At 34.7% G+C, this 17,036-nt stretch overlaps 1 protein-coding gene across 1 annotated transcript in view; it reads left to right on the top strand.

The window, feature by feature from the left end:
* Galntl6 (polypeptide N-acetylgalactosaminyltransferase like 6) overlaps positions 1–17,036 on the top strand; it is a 1,056,791-nt gene that overhangs the window by 463,366 nt on the left and 576,389 nt on the right. The window contains exon 4 of the mRNA XM_021218705.2: positions 14–180. Within this exon, the coding sequence (XP_021074364.1) occupies positions 14–180 (167 nt within the window). The remainder of the gene's footprint in view (positions 1–13; positions 181–17,036) is intronic.

The raw sequence follows: 17,036 nt of genomic DNA, 5'->3' as shown, positions 1-17,036 counted from the left end.
CCATTTTCTCTAGCTGTAAGCACAAGATGTACCTTGAAAGGCTGCCAAACACCAGCATCATTATCCCATTTCACAACGAAGGTTGGACCTCACTCTTGCGGACCATACACAGTATAATCAACCGAACACCAGAGAGTCTGATAGCAGAAATCATTCTAGTTGATGACTTCAGTGATAGAGGTAAGCTGCACTGGTAATGTTTTATCTGAGGTTGTCATTGCACACCATCATGACGTGCTTTTTGAAAAGAGAAAAGTGCTTTTTGTTTGTTTGTTTTTGTTTTGTTTTGTTTTGTTTTTTCTTCATCCCGTTGGAAAGTTGATTGTGCGGTTTTACATATGTTGCAATTGAAGAAAAGTGTTGGTCAATTGCAAAAGGAACATAATGAGAAGCTACTAGCATCAAAGGTGTTGTCAACTTGAGAAAATTCCTCAAGATCTGCTCTCAGGCATAATATTCCTGAAAACCATGCTACTACAGGTGTACATCTGTGCAAATCTACTGAGTGTGTTTCTGTTTCTGGAAAGTATTATGCCTTGCTGTTTCATAAACTAATACACTCTTCAGGCTATGGTTGTTTAACTTCACAAATATTATAAATTATAAAGAATATGAATATATTACTACAAAATTTTCGATATAGCAGCAAAAGAGAAAACTCACACAATATTAATGAGTACCATTCTGTTATAAAAAACAATTGGGTTCACAAGGCAAGGGGTGAAATTAAAAATGTTTTCTGAGAGTTGGATTTCAGAGGATATGTTTGGTGTGAATAAGGAATTCACATTGTAAACATAGAATGCCCCTTTAGGTATGTACAAATAGACACAGAAGAACTGTGAAGATATTTATATATTTGTGAGTATAAAATTCTGTGCTATAGTTTGCCACATGAAGGTGCTTTATTTAACATGGTATCTGCAAGGAAGAGGGACAATAGACTGTGTTAATATTATAGTTCTATCACAGAAGAAAACCCCATATTGAGGTCATAAAACTGAAGCGTCATCTGCAGAAGACATCACATCTTTCCATACCATCTAAATGCTATTTAAAATAATGTTTAGTGTGAGGCTATTCAGGAGGATTGGCTTGAAATGCTAATGGGAGGGCTTTAAAAAATCGATAGGTGGTGAAATTTGTATGTCCAAAGTGAGTGAAATCAACCTTATTCTTTTCTGGTGTAAGTGGCCACCTTGGTCATTTCTGTTGGATTTTACAGAGTTTTCTCTCTTCTGTTTCTCAGGACCAATACAAATTGTATAGTATCTCTGAATAAAATTGACTATGTACAACTGCAATAAATGGATATCTTTTAAATTTTACTTAATTTTTATTATAATTAATGTTAACTTTTACAAAGTAGCCACTTTTCTTTCAAATAAACATAAATATTTAAATAAAGATAAAACTCTGGTTTTTGTTTTGTTTTGTTTTGTTTTGTTTTTGTTTTTTGTTTGTTTGTTTGTTTCATTTTGTTTTGTTTTGTTTGAGACAGTGTTTCTCTGTGTAGCCCTGGCTATTCTGGAACTCACTTTGTGGACCAGGCTGGCCTGGAACTCAGAAATCTGCCTGCTTCTCCCTCCCAAGTGCCGGGGCTTAAAGGCGTGCACCACCACGCCTGGCAAAACTCTGTTTTAAAAGAGTAAAAACCTAATAAAATCTGAGGTTGCAGATGAGCAATTGAATGTCTTCAGGGTTGGCTTGTGGAAGATGATATTAGTCTGTCTACTTATTGGTTATTTTCTGCATAATTCAATTTGTCCCGCTCAACGATTTATTACAACAGAATTTTTACCCTGTGGTATTTTAGTAGGAAATACATGACAGCAAAATGATGTGGCTTTTGAGCATTGTTTGCGGAATATATTCAGACATATTTTCAGCTGAATTTCTACAAAGGAAAAGAATCAATGGTACCTAAATTTTCCTCTCTTGAAATTACTCTTTATCTTGGGCACGTTAGCTACTTTGCCGTAACAATTTAAAACTCTAAGTGTGATTAGTGGAACAGATGTCAAGCAACAGAAAGAGGGACAGTTAGGACAGCAGTAGTGATCGTTCTCTTTAATGTTGAACATTTTTAAGGAAATTGATTATTTTAATGCTTGGACAGAGTTCTCACTTAACGAATCTCTTCATTCTACAATTTATTTTATTTTTAGGCTGTTTGTTTTGATCACTGTACTTCTTCTTCTCTCAACTATACCCAAATCTGCCCACCTCTACCTATCCAATGCTACGTTCCTTCTCCCTCTACCTCTCAAAACTAACTGCAGCAGCAATACAACAAAAGTTGAAAATCTGAAACAAACAAATGAGAAACCCTAATAAAAGAAAAATCACCAAAACAGGACCAAAAGCACACATAAAAATCACAAAGTCTGTTTTGTTCTTGTCAAGGACTCCTGGACAGGGCGCTTTCCCCAGGGTATAACTGATGGACCCAATAGCTCTCCAATGGAGAAAATCAAGGTGTAAGTCACAGATTTAAAAAATGAAATGTAACATTAAATATTGAAAGAAATACGTGATTAAAATGCCTATATAATCTTACAAAAACATGAAACAGGAAAGTACCTTTTTCCTTGTTTTTTTTTTCCTTGTTTCTGGGTTAGATTATCTTTTTAAATAATTTTAGTTGGTATGCTTTATAATCCAATATTACATATTATAATCCTACTATATAGTTCTAACTGTATGAAATTGTTTAAGTTAGTTAATTTTTTATTTCTGCCATCTTTTTTATCCATGAGGAAATGGTATGCCTCTTCATGGGTAGAGTATGATGAAGAAGTGTCCTGGATGATCAGATAACCAGGGGAAGTACGGACATAAACTGCTGAGTTGCTGGCTTTATATGTTTGTTTTTACCACATACTATGACTCTAAAGTGATCTCCATAGTTTCTTGAAAATGTATTTTTAATTTCATCAAATGGACTCCACACATTCATATTTATTAGTCTCTCCATTCATCTGTCTACTAGCTATTTCCAGAAACAAACCATCTGGAATACACATGATGATTAATTTTTGTAATTCATATATTTTGGAAACTTTTGGAGTGCTTAAAAAGAAAATCCTGCCTGGCAAACACAGAAGTGGATGCTCACAGTCAGCTATCAGATGGAACACAAGGCTCCAAATGGTGGAGCTAGAGAAAGTACCCAAGGAGCTGAAGGGGTCTGCAACCCTATAGGTGGAACAACAATATGAAGTAACCAGTACCCCCAGAGCTGTGTCTCTAGCTGCATAGGTAGCAGAAGATGGCCTAGTCAGCCATCATTGGGAAGAGAGGCCCCTTGGTCTTGCAAACTTTATATGCCCTAGTACACAGGAACACCAGGGCCAAGAAAGGGGAGTGGGTGGGTAGGGAAGCGGGGGGGGGGGAGGGTATAGGGGAATTTGGGGATAGCATTTAAAATGTAAATGAAGTAAATACCTAATAAAACTTGGGAAAAAAAGAAAATCTCACATATGAAATTTGGACAAACTTTTCAATTGAATAAAATTTCAAGAATTCAATAAAAATGGAGATCTTTATGTCTGCCATGTTATGCAAGAGGACTTACAGGAGTTTTTAATATTTTTTTCAAGAAGCGATTCTTACCATGATAAGGAAATTTTCCTAAGGCTGGTATTAATTCCAGATCCTATAAGGCAGGAACTACTTTCATACTTTTTAAATTAGATATATTTATGTAGATATTCCATTAATTCTATGATTAATAGCATACATATGTAGAGAATAGATAGATAGATAGACAGATAGATAGATAGATAGATAGATAGATAGATAGATAGATAGATAGATAGATAGATAGATAGATAGATGGATAATATATACAGCATATATATCAGCATTCATTAGTTGTTTGGGGAAATTTCATAAATCAAAACCTTATAATTATTGTTTTCCAAACTTTTAAAAACTCTGAACAAGTTAAGCTAAGCAAATTTAAAGTCCAGGAAGATACAGGGAATTGGTCCATTTCCTTGAGGAAATTATTTCTGAAGTCTTACACTTTATTTTCTATTATACCTTCTCATCCTATTTCCATTTGGTATGTGACCTCACACCTTACCAGCATATATCTTCTGGATATTCTGCAATATCCCTCAGCCAAAGGCAATAAAAGTTAGACAAGACTTAATCAAAATTTCCTGCTTCACATTTTAGGTCCTTGGTGTCAATAGAATAGTGACACGACTAAAAAGATGAGGGACGGCAGTATTTTACCTACGTTAGCAGCACACGTACATTATCACTTGGCTATACCTATTTCTAACACATCAATGTTTTACAGTAATTTGGCAAATTCTGTTATAAAGAAAACACTAAAATTTCTTGTAGTTATGAATAATTCTGTTTTATTACTGTGTGGTTTCCTCAAAAATCCACCTAAGTAGGATTGACCTAGTTCTTAAAAGTTATTTTATTTTCAACTCAGTATCCCACTCAGGATTTTGCACTTTAGGTACTTTTCACAAGGCAAGACTGGTGAAAAATATAGTTTTCTCATCTGAAAATAAGCCCACCATCTCTAAAACATTAAAATTGGGACCTGCAGGTACATTTTCAACAACTCCTGCCTTGCTTTTATTATTTAAATCTCACCTTATGGTAGCGAGTGAGTATGTGGTTTTCCCCTAACTAAGCTGATAGAAATGTACTTAACAACTTAACTTAAGCCCTATAACAAGGTTTCATGATGATTCCAAAGCAGGGCTAATCCTTGGCTTATCTCCAAATTTCAGGCAATGTTAAAGGCATTGACATGGAGCCTGTTAAAATGTGTGGAGTGAGCTGAAGCTTAACCTTCGAGATTGGGTGTGTTTGAACCTGAAGGTTCTGTAAACTGTATTTTCTTAGGTGAGCACAAGCCAGAGTTAAGGATAGTCACAGGAGGGCTGCAGGCACAATTCTGTCAGCATGATGTGCATGCGGAGGTTTCACTGTACATTTAGGAACACACAAAAGCTCAGCTACATGTACACACTCTCATATGGGATTACCCTTGTTTCTTACAAGCTTCACTGTCAATGCAGGAAGACAGTTTCTGTGTGTGTTTCAGGAGAATTTTCTTCTGGCGTGCAAATTAGAAGGAAAAGACAGAGACATCAACTACCTTCACAAGATGCCTATGCTAGTAACTTTGAAGAAACTTAACTTACTTCTCCTCAGGAACTCTAGACTGTTGCTGCCAAGGGTGTGGCCTAAAGGCTAGCAGCTTCGCCATCACTTTGAGGCTTACAAGAAATACAAGATCCCGGGTCTTCCTCAAATGAGTCAGAATCTTAACTTCAATTAGGGAACTTACACATGAATTAAAGTGCGAATCAATTTGCTTAGTCTCAAGAATAGAAAGGGAATCCCAGTAATAACATAGATGGATAAATAGTGTCCCTTAAAAGGTTGCCTTCAGAAAATATGTTTGTACACGTGCTAATAAGAACAGAAAAGATTCTACTTGCTTGTATTGCTCAGTACATATTTAACATCAGATTCTTTAGACTTAAATGAGATTGTATTACTTTATGTAATGTTAGCCATTCTATTTCTTTGACAGATCTTGGCATTTTCATGAATTTGTATATCTCTGTCCTACCTTCTCACGAAAGTATTTTAAGTGAATTCAAGCTCAGTTGTACTACTCCTTTCCTTGACAAACTTCTTTCGTTTTCTAAATAATATCTTCAATACACTATAGGTCTGTTTTGCTATGGAATTATTTAGTAATTCTGTGTGATAAATGCCATACATATGTGTATAAATATATATGTAGATATAAAAAAGACATGCAATATGCACACATACACACACATATGTATATATGAACAATTTTGTATTCTGAATTTTAACATACATTTTGTATTATTTTGCTATTAGTTTGTATTAGATTGCTACATTTCCATAAGTAGACAGGTTTGTCTAGCACAAGTATCACAAGTACTCAAAGCTGAGCAATACCAGTGTGAGTTTGTGAAATAGATGAAGAACTTCAACATGTGTTTATTAAATACAATGAAATATTAATATCAGAGTGTGTATAAAAACTCTAAGATGGCAATCATCAAAAAGTGCTTTAGAACTGGCATTCTATCAGTTATTTCACTAGTCCATGAGGCAGCTATTTTTTCAATGAAACCTAGTCCTTCTTGGAATTGTATAGATTTAACATTCATATTAAAGTATCAATATATGATATCAAACTCAATATTGAAAAATAGGAGGAACTAAGCAAATATTGTAAAATAAAACTTTTTGCTTTTCTATTTAGATAACCTATATTGTTCATGAAGGAACTGAAAGGAAACTGTTCTGATATCTAATGATTGAGAAAATTTAGCTTAGGATGGACACACCCAGGTAATTTTAGTCTTGGTAATTTTTTTCAAACATCAATCAGTTCACTTTCCTCACAGTAAGAGATCCTGGAATGTTGAGCAGCATTGCTTTCTGCCACCAGAAATACAATAAAACAGTGACATCCCTCAATGGGAGAAAATAATTTGCATGCAGTGCAGAGGGAAAAAAAATCAGGAAAAAACTCAGACACTATTGTGGATGCCAACAAATGCTTGCTGACAGGAGCCTGATATAGTTGTCTACTCTGCCAGTGCCTGACAAATACAGAAGTGGATGCTCACAGCCATCCATGGGACTGAGCACAGGGTTGCCAATGAAAAAGCTAGAGAAAGGACCCAAGGAGTTGAGGGGTTTGCAGCCCCATAGGAGAACAACAATATGAACTAAACAGTAGCCCCAGAGCTCCCAGGGACTAAACCACCAACCAAAGAAAACACATGGTGGGACTCACAACTCCAGCTGCATATGTAGCAGAGGATGGTCTAGTCAGACATCTATGGGAGAAGAGGCCCTTGGTCCTGTGAAGGATCTATGCCCCAGTGTATGGGAATGCCAGGGTCAAGAAGCAGGAGTGGATGGGTTGGTGAGCAGGAGGAGGGGAAAGGGGGAGGGGGAGGAGGTTTTCAGAGGGGAAACCAGGAAAGGGGGTAACATTTCAATGTTAATAAAGAAAATATCCAATAAATTTAAAAAAAATTAGGAAAATTTACAAAATGATATAACTCATAAATGGGATAATTAAGCATCTCTAAATATGAGTATTACCTACCAGTTAGAGCCTGTGTCAAACAGATTGGGAGGCAGAGGACTTGCAATGCTTTTCTTTTCTTGTCAGCAGGTAAAATTCTCTTTCCTACTTTTGGCTAATCACCTAATCTAATATGAAACCAATATGTAGGAAACAATCAAAAACATCCTGGTTGAGCTTTTCATTGCCTTCGACTTAGAGTAACTTTTTGTTTCTCTCTCATTTTTTTTTTTAATTTTCAACTAAACTGCAAATGTGACAAATCCGTAGTTGCAGGAATATTTTGAAAATTACAACAACTGTCCAGTACTCATGATATGACTGTGATGTTCTCTTTGCCCTCACAAAAATATCTCTCAATAGGTGCTCGCCTTACAGACCAGGATAATGGTTCTTCAGATATAACTATGGCATCTTTTTAATACAGTATTTCATGGACTTGCTTTTACAATATTGGCATTGAAAATAGTTACATGGGAGTAAAGTACACTTATTTTTAAATAAAATGAATATTTCTCACTTAACTGAAGCTATATTTAATTTTGCTATCATAGTGTTCATATTAAATTAACAAACATAAATACTGTGGAAAATATGAGATTAGATAAGTAATACAAATAAAAAAGGCTCAATACATTCTACAACTAGCATATATTTTTAAAAATTTCACATATTTCATGTATAATTAAAACATATAATTAAGCATATTAAATATATATATAAAACATACATAAAAATATAACATACACAAATAACATATGTAAAAAACATATACAATAAAATATGTTATATAGTATATAATTAAAACAAATTACATAGTTAAGATTTTTTTATAATTTTTCTTATGCTTTTAAAAATCAAAGTACATCAATAAATTATTATTTCTCATGAACATATAATCATTAATATTTTGCTTTTATGGCAATATTATATTCTTAACTATTAGCTTGGAATACATTAAGTCCTTCAATTTTGAAGGACATTAATGCCTGATACATTGGCTACTTCAACCAAGTATTTAAAAATGTGCCTCTGAATCTGTATCTGGAGGATGTCATCCTGAGTGAGGTAACCCAATCACAAAAGAACACACATGATATGCATTCACTGATAAGTGGATAGTAGCCCAGAAATTTAGAATACCCAAGATACAATTTGCAAAACACACGAAACTCAAGAAGGAAGACCAAAGTGTGGCTACTCCATTCCTTCTTAGAATGGGGAACAAAGTACCCATGGAAGGAGTTACAGAGACAAAGTTTAGAGCAGAGCCTAAAGGAATGACCATCCAGAGACTGCCCCACTTGGGGATCCACCCAGTAAACCATCACCAAACCCAGACACTAGGCAGATGCCAACAAGAGCCTGCTGACAGGAGCCTGATAATAGCTGTCTCCCGTGAGGCTCTGCCAGTACCTGGCAGATACAGAAGTGGATGCTCACAGTCATCCATTGGACAGAGAACAAGGTCCCCAGTGAAGGAGCCAGAGAAATACCCAGGGAGCTGAAGGGGCTTGAAGCTCCATAGAAGGAACATCAATATGAACTAACAAGTACCCTCAGAGCTCCTTGGAACTATACCACCAATCAAAGAAAACACCACATGGTGGAACTTGTGGCTCTAGCTATATTTGTAGCAGAAGATGGCCTAGTCGGTCATCAATGGGAGAAGAGGCCCTTTTTCCTGTGAAGGCTCTATCTCCCCGTATAGGGGAATGCCAGGACCAGAAATGGGAGTGGATGGGTTGGGGAGCAGGGGTAGGGGGGAAGGGATAGGGTATTTTTGGAGGAGAAAATAGGAAAGGGGATAACATTTGAAATGTAAATGAAGAAAATATCTAATAAAAAAGAAAAAAGAAAAAATTGTGCCTCTCAACTGTGAAGGACTCATGTTTAAAACCAGTATACGGCCAGACAGTGGAAGGCATTAGATCGATGGTGGATATGCTGATATGGCTTTCCAGCTACTTTTCTGGAAGGAACTTCTACATGGTTGAATTAATGGCTTTGGCATAGCATGATTTTTTTTTTTTTTAAGCAAATCTGTTTCAGCTCACCAGTGTCACAAAGGCATGACTTCCTCAAGAAAATAAATAGTGCAATTCATTTTATGGCAGATTAAATCCCGTTTATTTTCCCTGCAGACAGCTGTTTTGAATAGAATGTCACTTGTGTGAAACTATTTTGTGAATATTGAGCTGCAGATCTTGGGCAGGCATAACTTCCTCTGATGAAATAAAAGGTTATGTTTTATGATTGTTCCTCCTGTCGGCAAACCCCAGCTTGTGAGCTTTGATAATACAGTGTTCCATATTTCAAGCTGCTCTTTTGATGTCTAAATATCCATCTGTTCTTAATTTTCAAAAAGTGCATGAATATAAAGCAAAATAAAGCCCACAAAATACAAATATTTCTCTCTTCATTCTGAAGTGTAACACTTACTTGGGTAATTAACATTCTCTTGGCATTCAAGATTTGTTGATTAAGGAGTACATTTTGAACATTTAATTAACCTGCATTTATGAGATATGCAATTAACAAAATCCTTCTAATAGAATGAGATGCTTTATGTCAACTGAGTAACCTTTCCATAGGGAAATAATAGAATCAGTAAGATGAAGAACTTTCCAGTGATATGGTATATTTTGTAACATTGAATAAATGGCAAATAGACTTAGAAAGTCAAATCCACTTCTTTTATGGCTGTGGTAATTTTCTTTGCTGAGATCAATGGTAGACTAAATGAAGCTGGATTAAATTTATGCTTCAATTTGTAAGTCATGTTTCTTCTATAGTCTGTTTTCAGGCATTTAAGTTTGAGAAATTGGAACATTTATGAACATTATTTTTAACTAAATAAAATGATATTACAAACAAATCTAGACTCTAGATAATTGGATCTAATTAATTTTTCCTTATCATCAAATCAATAATAGAAACTGTAATTTGGCTGTGTGTATACACAAGTGTGGGAATAGAGAGCACATGAGAATAATCACGTTTTGCACATGAACTTTCTAGTGTCAACAATGGGCTTCCAGGACTGCAGGGGGCCAATCAGTGATTCTCTTAGAGAAATCAGTGTTTCTAGAAGTCTCAACAGCTCTCAGAGGAATGAAGTGGGTCATAAAATAGAGTTAAAAATGTTCCTGGAACTTCACAATATGATATATAATCAAATTGATGAGGCATATGAATGTTTTGAGGCTGGGTCATTGCAGGTCATTGGATTCTTCTTTATTATGGACAGTTATAGACAGCCTCTCAAGGTTTCTTCACTTTTCCCATATGCTGAGCTCCTACAAAAGTTTTCCAAAGATCAGAATTATTTGGGGGCATAGAACTAGGTTGACAATAAACATGGAAGTAATGTTTAGCATCAGTTTAGATATAAATTTGATAATCATCATTTGTGTTTCAATTTGTTTTATCTTACCTCCTGAGACCTGAAAGAACACTGCATTGAATATATTATATTTTCTTTAATTTTTGTTTGTTCCTAAGCTGCTAGTGGTTATCTGACATCACAAAAAGCCTTTTTCTGATATCATGAAATTATGCAATCTAATCTTAGTTGCTACTAAGTGTTAGCAACTGAGACTGATAAAACAATAAAACAAGAAAGAATAGTTTTATATATATTGAATTAGACATAGCTGATATCTCATAGTTTTGACTTGTGTATGTATGTGTGTGTGTCTGTTTGTGTGTGTGTGTGTAAAAATGCAATGTGTAACACTCTCATTTGGAGGCCAAAAATAGTTGATATTTGGCACTGGGTTTGATTTGGCTACATCTTACTTTCTAAGACAGTCTTTAGCTAACTCTGGAGCTTGCTCATTTGGTGTGGGTGATCAGCTAATGACTTCCAGGGATCCACCTTTCCTTTTTCTCAGTTTCTGTATTGTAGACAGTCCCTGCTGGGTACAGATTTTAAACCAGTCATTGGGATGAAGACTTGGCCTCTCAGCTTGCATGGCAAGCACTCTACTAATAAAGCCATCACCCCTTTCCAATTTTGACTCTTAAAAATATGCATTTCCACTTCCAACTTAATACATGTATTTGGGGCTGGCTTAAAAATCTGAAAGAATTGATTATTTTCAAGGTTTGTCTATGTTTATCTTCTGCTTTTACAAAGTTGAAACACTGCTTCATAGAAAATTGATGAAAGTCTCCATGTACAAAACACTGGTATTCTATTTACATATTTATCTCAATATATTTTGTATTACTGAATGCTATATATTTATAAATGCTTGAAATATAAAGTACTGGGGAAAGTAATCTTAAATTTAAATTCTTGCTCTAATGTTCACAATCCCTGCAACCCTGGAAATGATAGGTTGGAAGTGGATTACAGAATAGAAATTTTCCTCAAGGAAAATTATCCCCAGGAAATGACAAGAAAAATAAATACCTCAATGTAAAAAGTAAGGAAGATAGATAGCATGACTTTTTAAATCAGTTCATAGTAAGAAATACCAGTGTTTATAACATGCTCAGAGAAAATACAGAATTTATGTTTAGCCATGGAAGACCTCCATGAAATGATGCTACATGAAGGAATTACATAAGGCTAGGATAATAAAAATTATGTCCATGTATACAAATAGCAAGTTTAAGATCCAAGGTCAATATACTTATTTTTTTAATTGTGACAAAATTTTGAGATAATATTAGTTCTTATTTCTTTTCTTTTCTTTTTTTTTGGAGAATATAATTTTTTATTGGATATTTTCTTTTGGATACTTTTAGAATTTTTTTACATATTTTATTTATTTACATTTCAAATGCTATCCCGAAAGTCCCCTATATCCTCCCCCTGCCCCTGCTCCTCTACCCACCCACTCCCACTTCTTGGCCCTGGCATTCCCCTGTGCTGGGTCATATAAAGTTTGCAAGACCAAGGGGCCTCTCTTCCCAATGATGGCCGATTAGGCCATCTTTTGCTAATAGTTAGAGAAAGAAGTAATATAAGTTAGCATGGGTTTTTATTGAACTGTGATCAAATATTTTTCCCAATAGAGGCATGGCTTCAAAGCTCAGGGGAGCTGAAGGGGTCTGCAACCCTATAGGTGGAACAACAATATGTACTAACCAGTACCCCCAGAGCTCATGTCGCTAGCTGCATATGTAGCAGAGGATGGCCTATTCGGCCATCATTGGGAAGAGAGGCCCCTTGGTCTTGCAAACTTTATATGCCCCAGTACAGGGGAATGCCAGGGCCAAGAAGTGGGAGTGGGTGGGTTGGGGAGCAGGGCAGGGGAAGGATATAGGGAACTTTCAGGATAGCATTTGAAATGTAAATAAAGAAACTATCTAATAAAAAAAGAATGGTCTGAAGATGTCATTTCATCAAAGTGACACAACAGACCCTGTAGCAGAGCACATGTTATTTTAAAGACTGTTTGAATGCTTGCCCACTAAACATTCCACAGAACTTCAACAAGACATGCCTGAAGAATGTACTTCCCAACCACAGCCTCCATGATGAGTCCAAATAATGCCACAGCAAGATAAATCTCAGTGCAGTTCTAAGCTGCCAGAAGTTTCTGAATGTTTTTGCTAACCATGATCCAGTATCTTCTTTTGTATTCCAAATCCCTTATACAGCGCAATCAAGTTGCAATGATATCCTTGTGATAGCAAGAGTCTTGCTGATTTACATTAGACATACAGTGACATGGTTATCTTAAAAAAGAAACTATATGGGACCCCTGATGCGAAAGGTTTTGTGAACAAAAAATAAATTGCAGTGACTAAGAAAGACCCAGAGATGAGTAATCCTAAAACACAGGAGTTCTCCACTTAAATATCTACAACTTCTCGGCAGCAAACCTAAACCCTAAAGAAGATGATAAAGCTATGAGTTCAAAACACTTGACAAATTATTATGTTCCTTATTATTATTACACCTTCTTCCTGTGGGGGTAGCTGTACAGATGCCCCGCAGTACCAATAAACAAGATGTATTTATTAATTGCTACACTGATCTTTGGCAAGTGGTACCAAGGAGAGAGTTTTCATCTGTACTTATGTTGAAAACACTGTATAACTATATACTTAAATTTAAAATGTTAAGGAAACTTCAACTATTTCTAGAAGTTTCAGCTTTCCTTTAAGTCAAGACTTTCTTCAAAGCCAAGATGGTATATGTATCATCGTAACCCAAATGCACACAAACTGTCAGTCAATTTGATTAAGCCCACACTTACTAGTAAGCAAGGTACTAGTGACTGATCATTAAAATTGAATCACAAAGTAAAAATAAATCATGCAGGAGGCTTCAAGGAAGAGACAAGTAGGAAAGAATTCAAAACATGAGGATGCTAGAGTTGGGGGCTGATTGCTCTAGTCTAGGTGGGCATTTTAAGATACTGCTATAAGTTAAATTTTGAAAAAGAATAGCAATACATAATTTTAGTTCATAAGTTACTCCATTCTATCAGATACCAGCCTTTCATCCAGAATAAAGCATGTCTCCAAAGTGAAAGATGCATCTCAAGTCCAGGTATCAAAAACTGAAATTAAAAACAATCTTGCTCAAGTACGGTATGGAAGCTCATACTGTCTTTAGCTTGGTCCCAAATTTAGTTTCTCCATCCGTCCTTATTGCTTAAAACAATAAAAAAAAAAAAAGCCATATTCAGTGTAGTAACAACTAATGATTAAGGAATTGCTAACAAACAGAATAAATAAATAAATAAATAAATAAATAAATAAATAAATAAATAAATAAATACATACTTCATAATTTAAAAATCGGCTGTAAATGCTAGGGAGATGTTTCAGTTGATTAAGGGTTTGTTATTCAATCATGACGACTTTAGTTATATTACTATCACTCTTATGTAAAATCCAGGGACTGTAATATTTGCTTACAATCCAAGAATTTTATTCTATGTGTGTGTGTGTGTGTGTGTGTGTGTGTGTGTGTGTGCATGTGTGTAATGTTGTATATTAAAAACTGAGGAATATCTCAGAATCCAAAGCTGATATTTTTATGACTCACAGAATAATGATTTTTAGCTATTGTTTCCTGAAACCCTTTTATGTCAGTTTATGTTAGCTCTTGTCTGGCCTTGAACATCTCACTCCAAGAATGACTGCAACTATTTTCCCCCTAGTGTTATGAGGATATTTTAACTTTGTTACATTACTTTTACAAATAAGTAGACAAATTTCAAAGAAAAATAAAACAAAATACAGTAACTTTAGTTAGAGTAGTCTCATTATTTGCCAAAGTTCAGAGTCTTACGTTGAATGCAATAAATATACTATTATTTTAGCTGAAACCTATTGCCCTCTGGGAACTTTTAACTCTAAGAGTATGGATCTATTAATATTAAAAAATAAAATGGTTGTTCGTTTAAAACTGATTATTGGTAGCAGGATGGCATGGAATAAGAAGGAAATATTAAAAGAGATATTTTATCTTTTTGAAATAAAAATGTTTAGCACTATGATAATGGATGGAAGATATGTGTCATACCTAATTATTTATGGTTAAATTGAATGTATGACTTGGACAGTAAGATATTCAGTTAATGTTTAATATAAAAATTGGATGTATAGATGACAGAAGAAGAAGGAAGGAGAAAATCTGAGAATGGAGCGAGAGAGGATGAGAGAGAAAGAAAGAAAATAAAAGGAGAGCATAATAGATAATAAATAAACAGATTGCTCATGTCCTGCATGGAAGCTCATACTTTCTTTAGCTAATCTAATTTCTCCATCTTTCCTTATTCCTTAAAACAATGAAAAAGGCATACTCAATATGTTAACAACTAATGATTAAGCAACTGCTAGAAAACATAACAAATTAAAAATATAGGTATATAGATCATATAGTTATATTCTTGATAGATGATAGCTGACAGAGATAGGAAGATACATTCATACATACAATACAACACATACATGCATACATACATACATGCATGCATGCATACATAAATACATACATAGGGGATACAGATGATATCTGGCTAGATACATAATAGTAAAAACACCCAGAATTATTCTTTTAGTATTTTTATCGAAATTAAAGTAGGAAATCTAGGCCTCTCTCCCTAAATGAAACTCCGTAAAGACAAGGTCATAGCCGCCTGGTTTTAGTACTACTGTGTTCTCAATGACTAGAATATAAAATTCTAAGTAGCAAATCCATCTTCCCTAAGTACATTAAAATATTATAAAAGAAAATACAGCTTCTATCCATGTGTGAAACTCGAAACAATCCTCTCTGCTTTCACAGATCCCATGATGCTGTCCCCGGCTCCCCCTTACTCTTCTCAGCATCCCTGTGCGTAAACTTGTGATTCATTATCTAATGTGGGAAACCTTTTCTTTAAAAATATTAATGTGAATAGTGAGCACCTTCAAGTTTTAACTTTTAAAGAAGGACAAAAGTTCGCAGAGTCCTATTAATTTGGTAACCTTGACAAAAATCAGAGACATTTTAAGAGCTTAAAAAGCTAGGCTGACCCACCTTTAGACATTGGGTATAATTGAAGACAATTTCAGCTTCCATTAAAAGCTTTGTTATGTACAGTCTCTGTCAAGAAAATAGGAAAAATGAGCTAAGCCTCCTAACACTGTGTAAGAGCAGCGATTCATCTGCATTCATTTCAGCTGGAAACCTGCTCTCTGAGGATGTGAAATAGATCATTTGACAGCTTGTGCACTTGGGATTGTTTTGCTTCTCTGAGGACTTTATAATTTTTGTCCCCACATTTATTTCTGAAGGTTATATTCCTCTATTATATATTCATAATACTAAAGATCATATAGAAAACCAAACTGATATTTTCTTCCCTGAAAATGTTTTATATGATATAATTGACAAAGTTAAAATACATTTGCAAACCAAATTCAAGAACACATAAAAAAAGATCATCTGCCATTATCAAGTATGCTTGATCCCAGGGATGCCAGTCTTGTTCAATGTACAAAAACCTGTCGATGTGTTCCATAATATAAACAAACAAAAAACATACAATCAGGATGCTAAAATTCCTTTGACAAAGTTCAACACATCTTCATGATATAAGTCTTAGAGAGATCAAAGACACAAGGAAAATACTTAAACCTAATAGAAGTAATTTACAAGACAATAGCCAACATCAAAATAAATGGAGAGAAATTCAAAGCAAATCCACTAAAACAAGAAACAAGACAAAGATGGTTCCCCTCTCTCCAAATTTATTCAATACAGCACTTAAAGTTCTCTCTGAAACAATAAGACAATTAAAGGAGGTCAAGGGGATAGAAATTGGAAAGGAAGAATTATGTTGAAAATTTCTAACATAACTTATTTGTTATAAATTTGTTTGTATGTAGAGATATTAAAATATTGCCTACTTCCTATTCAAAGTGGGTTCTTTCTCCCTCTTGGATTTATGTGTTCAATAACAGAAGAGAGTACCAACCAAATATTGTAAGGATATTTATTCATTGGCCAGAGAATCTGGAGAAGCTGGGTGACATAACTCACTAATCAACTTTTTATATTAACCAACAGAAAGTTAGGAGAAATAGAAGGTAAGGGGCAATATGCAGGGAGATTATCTCTATTTTCTTCAATGCAGAGTGAAATAATGGTTCACCAGGGAACTGTAAGGCCAAAGCTGTTTCTTCACAGTCTAACTGGGATCTGGTTTTTTTTTGTTTTGTTTTGTTTTTCTTTTGTTTTGTTTTTAAGAACAATTTGTACACTCTAAGTCTAGTTGGCTGGCTTACTAGCCAGATATGTTGCTGAAAACAGAACAGTGATTATTTAAACTGATTTGACTCTCAGAGTTTCACAGGTGTGTATTCACTCACAGTACTATAACAAGAAATTAAACATAGTAAATTTAAGAATGTAAATAATTATTGCGTTTATAATCACTACTTCAAGATACTTTTA

Source organism: Mus pahari, chromosome 19 (assembly GCF_900095145.1).
Source record: "Mus pahari chromosome 19, PAHARI_EIJ_v1.1, whole genome shotgun sequence".
Lineage (NCBI taxonomy): Eukaryota > Metazoa > Chordata > Mammalia > Rodentia > Muridae > Mus > Mus pahari.
The sequence above is the reverse complement of the archived record's forward strand: the minus strand, read 5'-3'. Positions and strand labels throughout refer to the sequence as shown.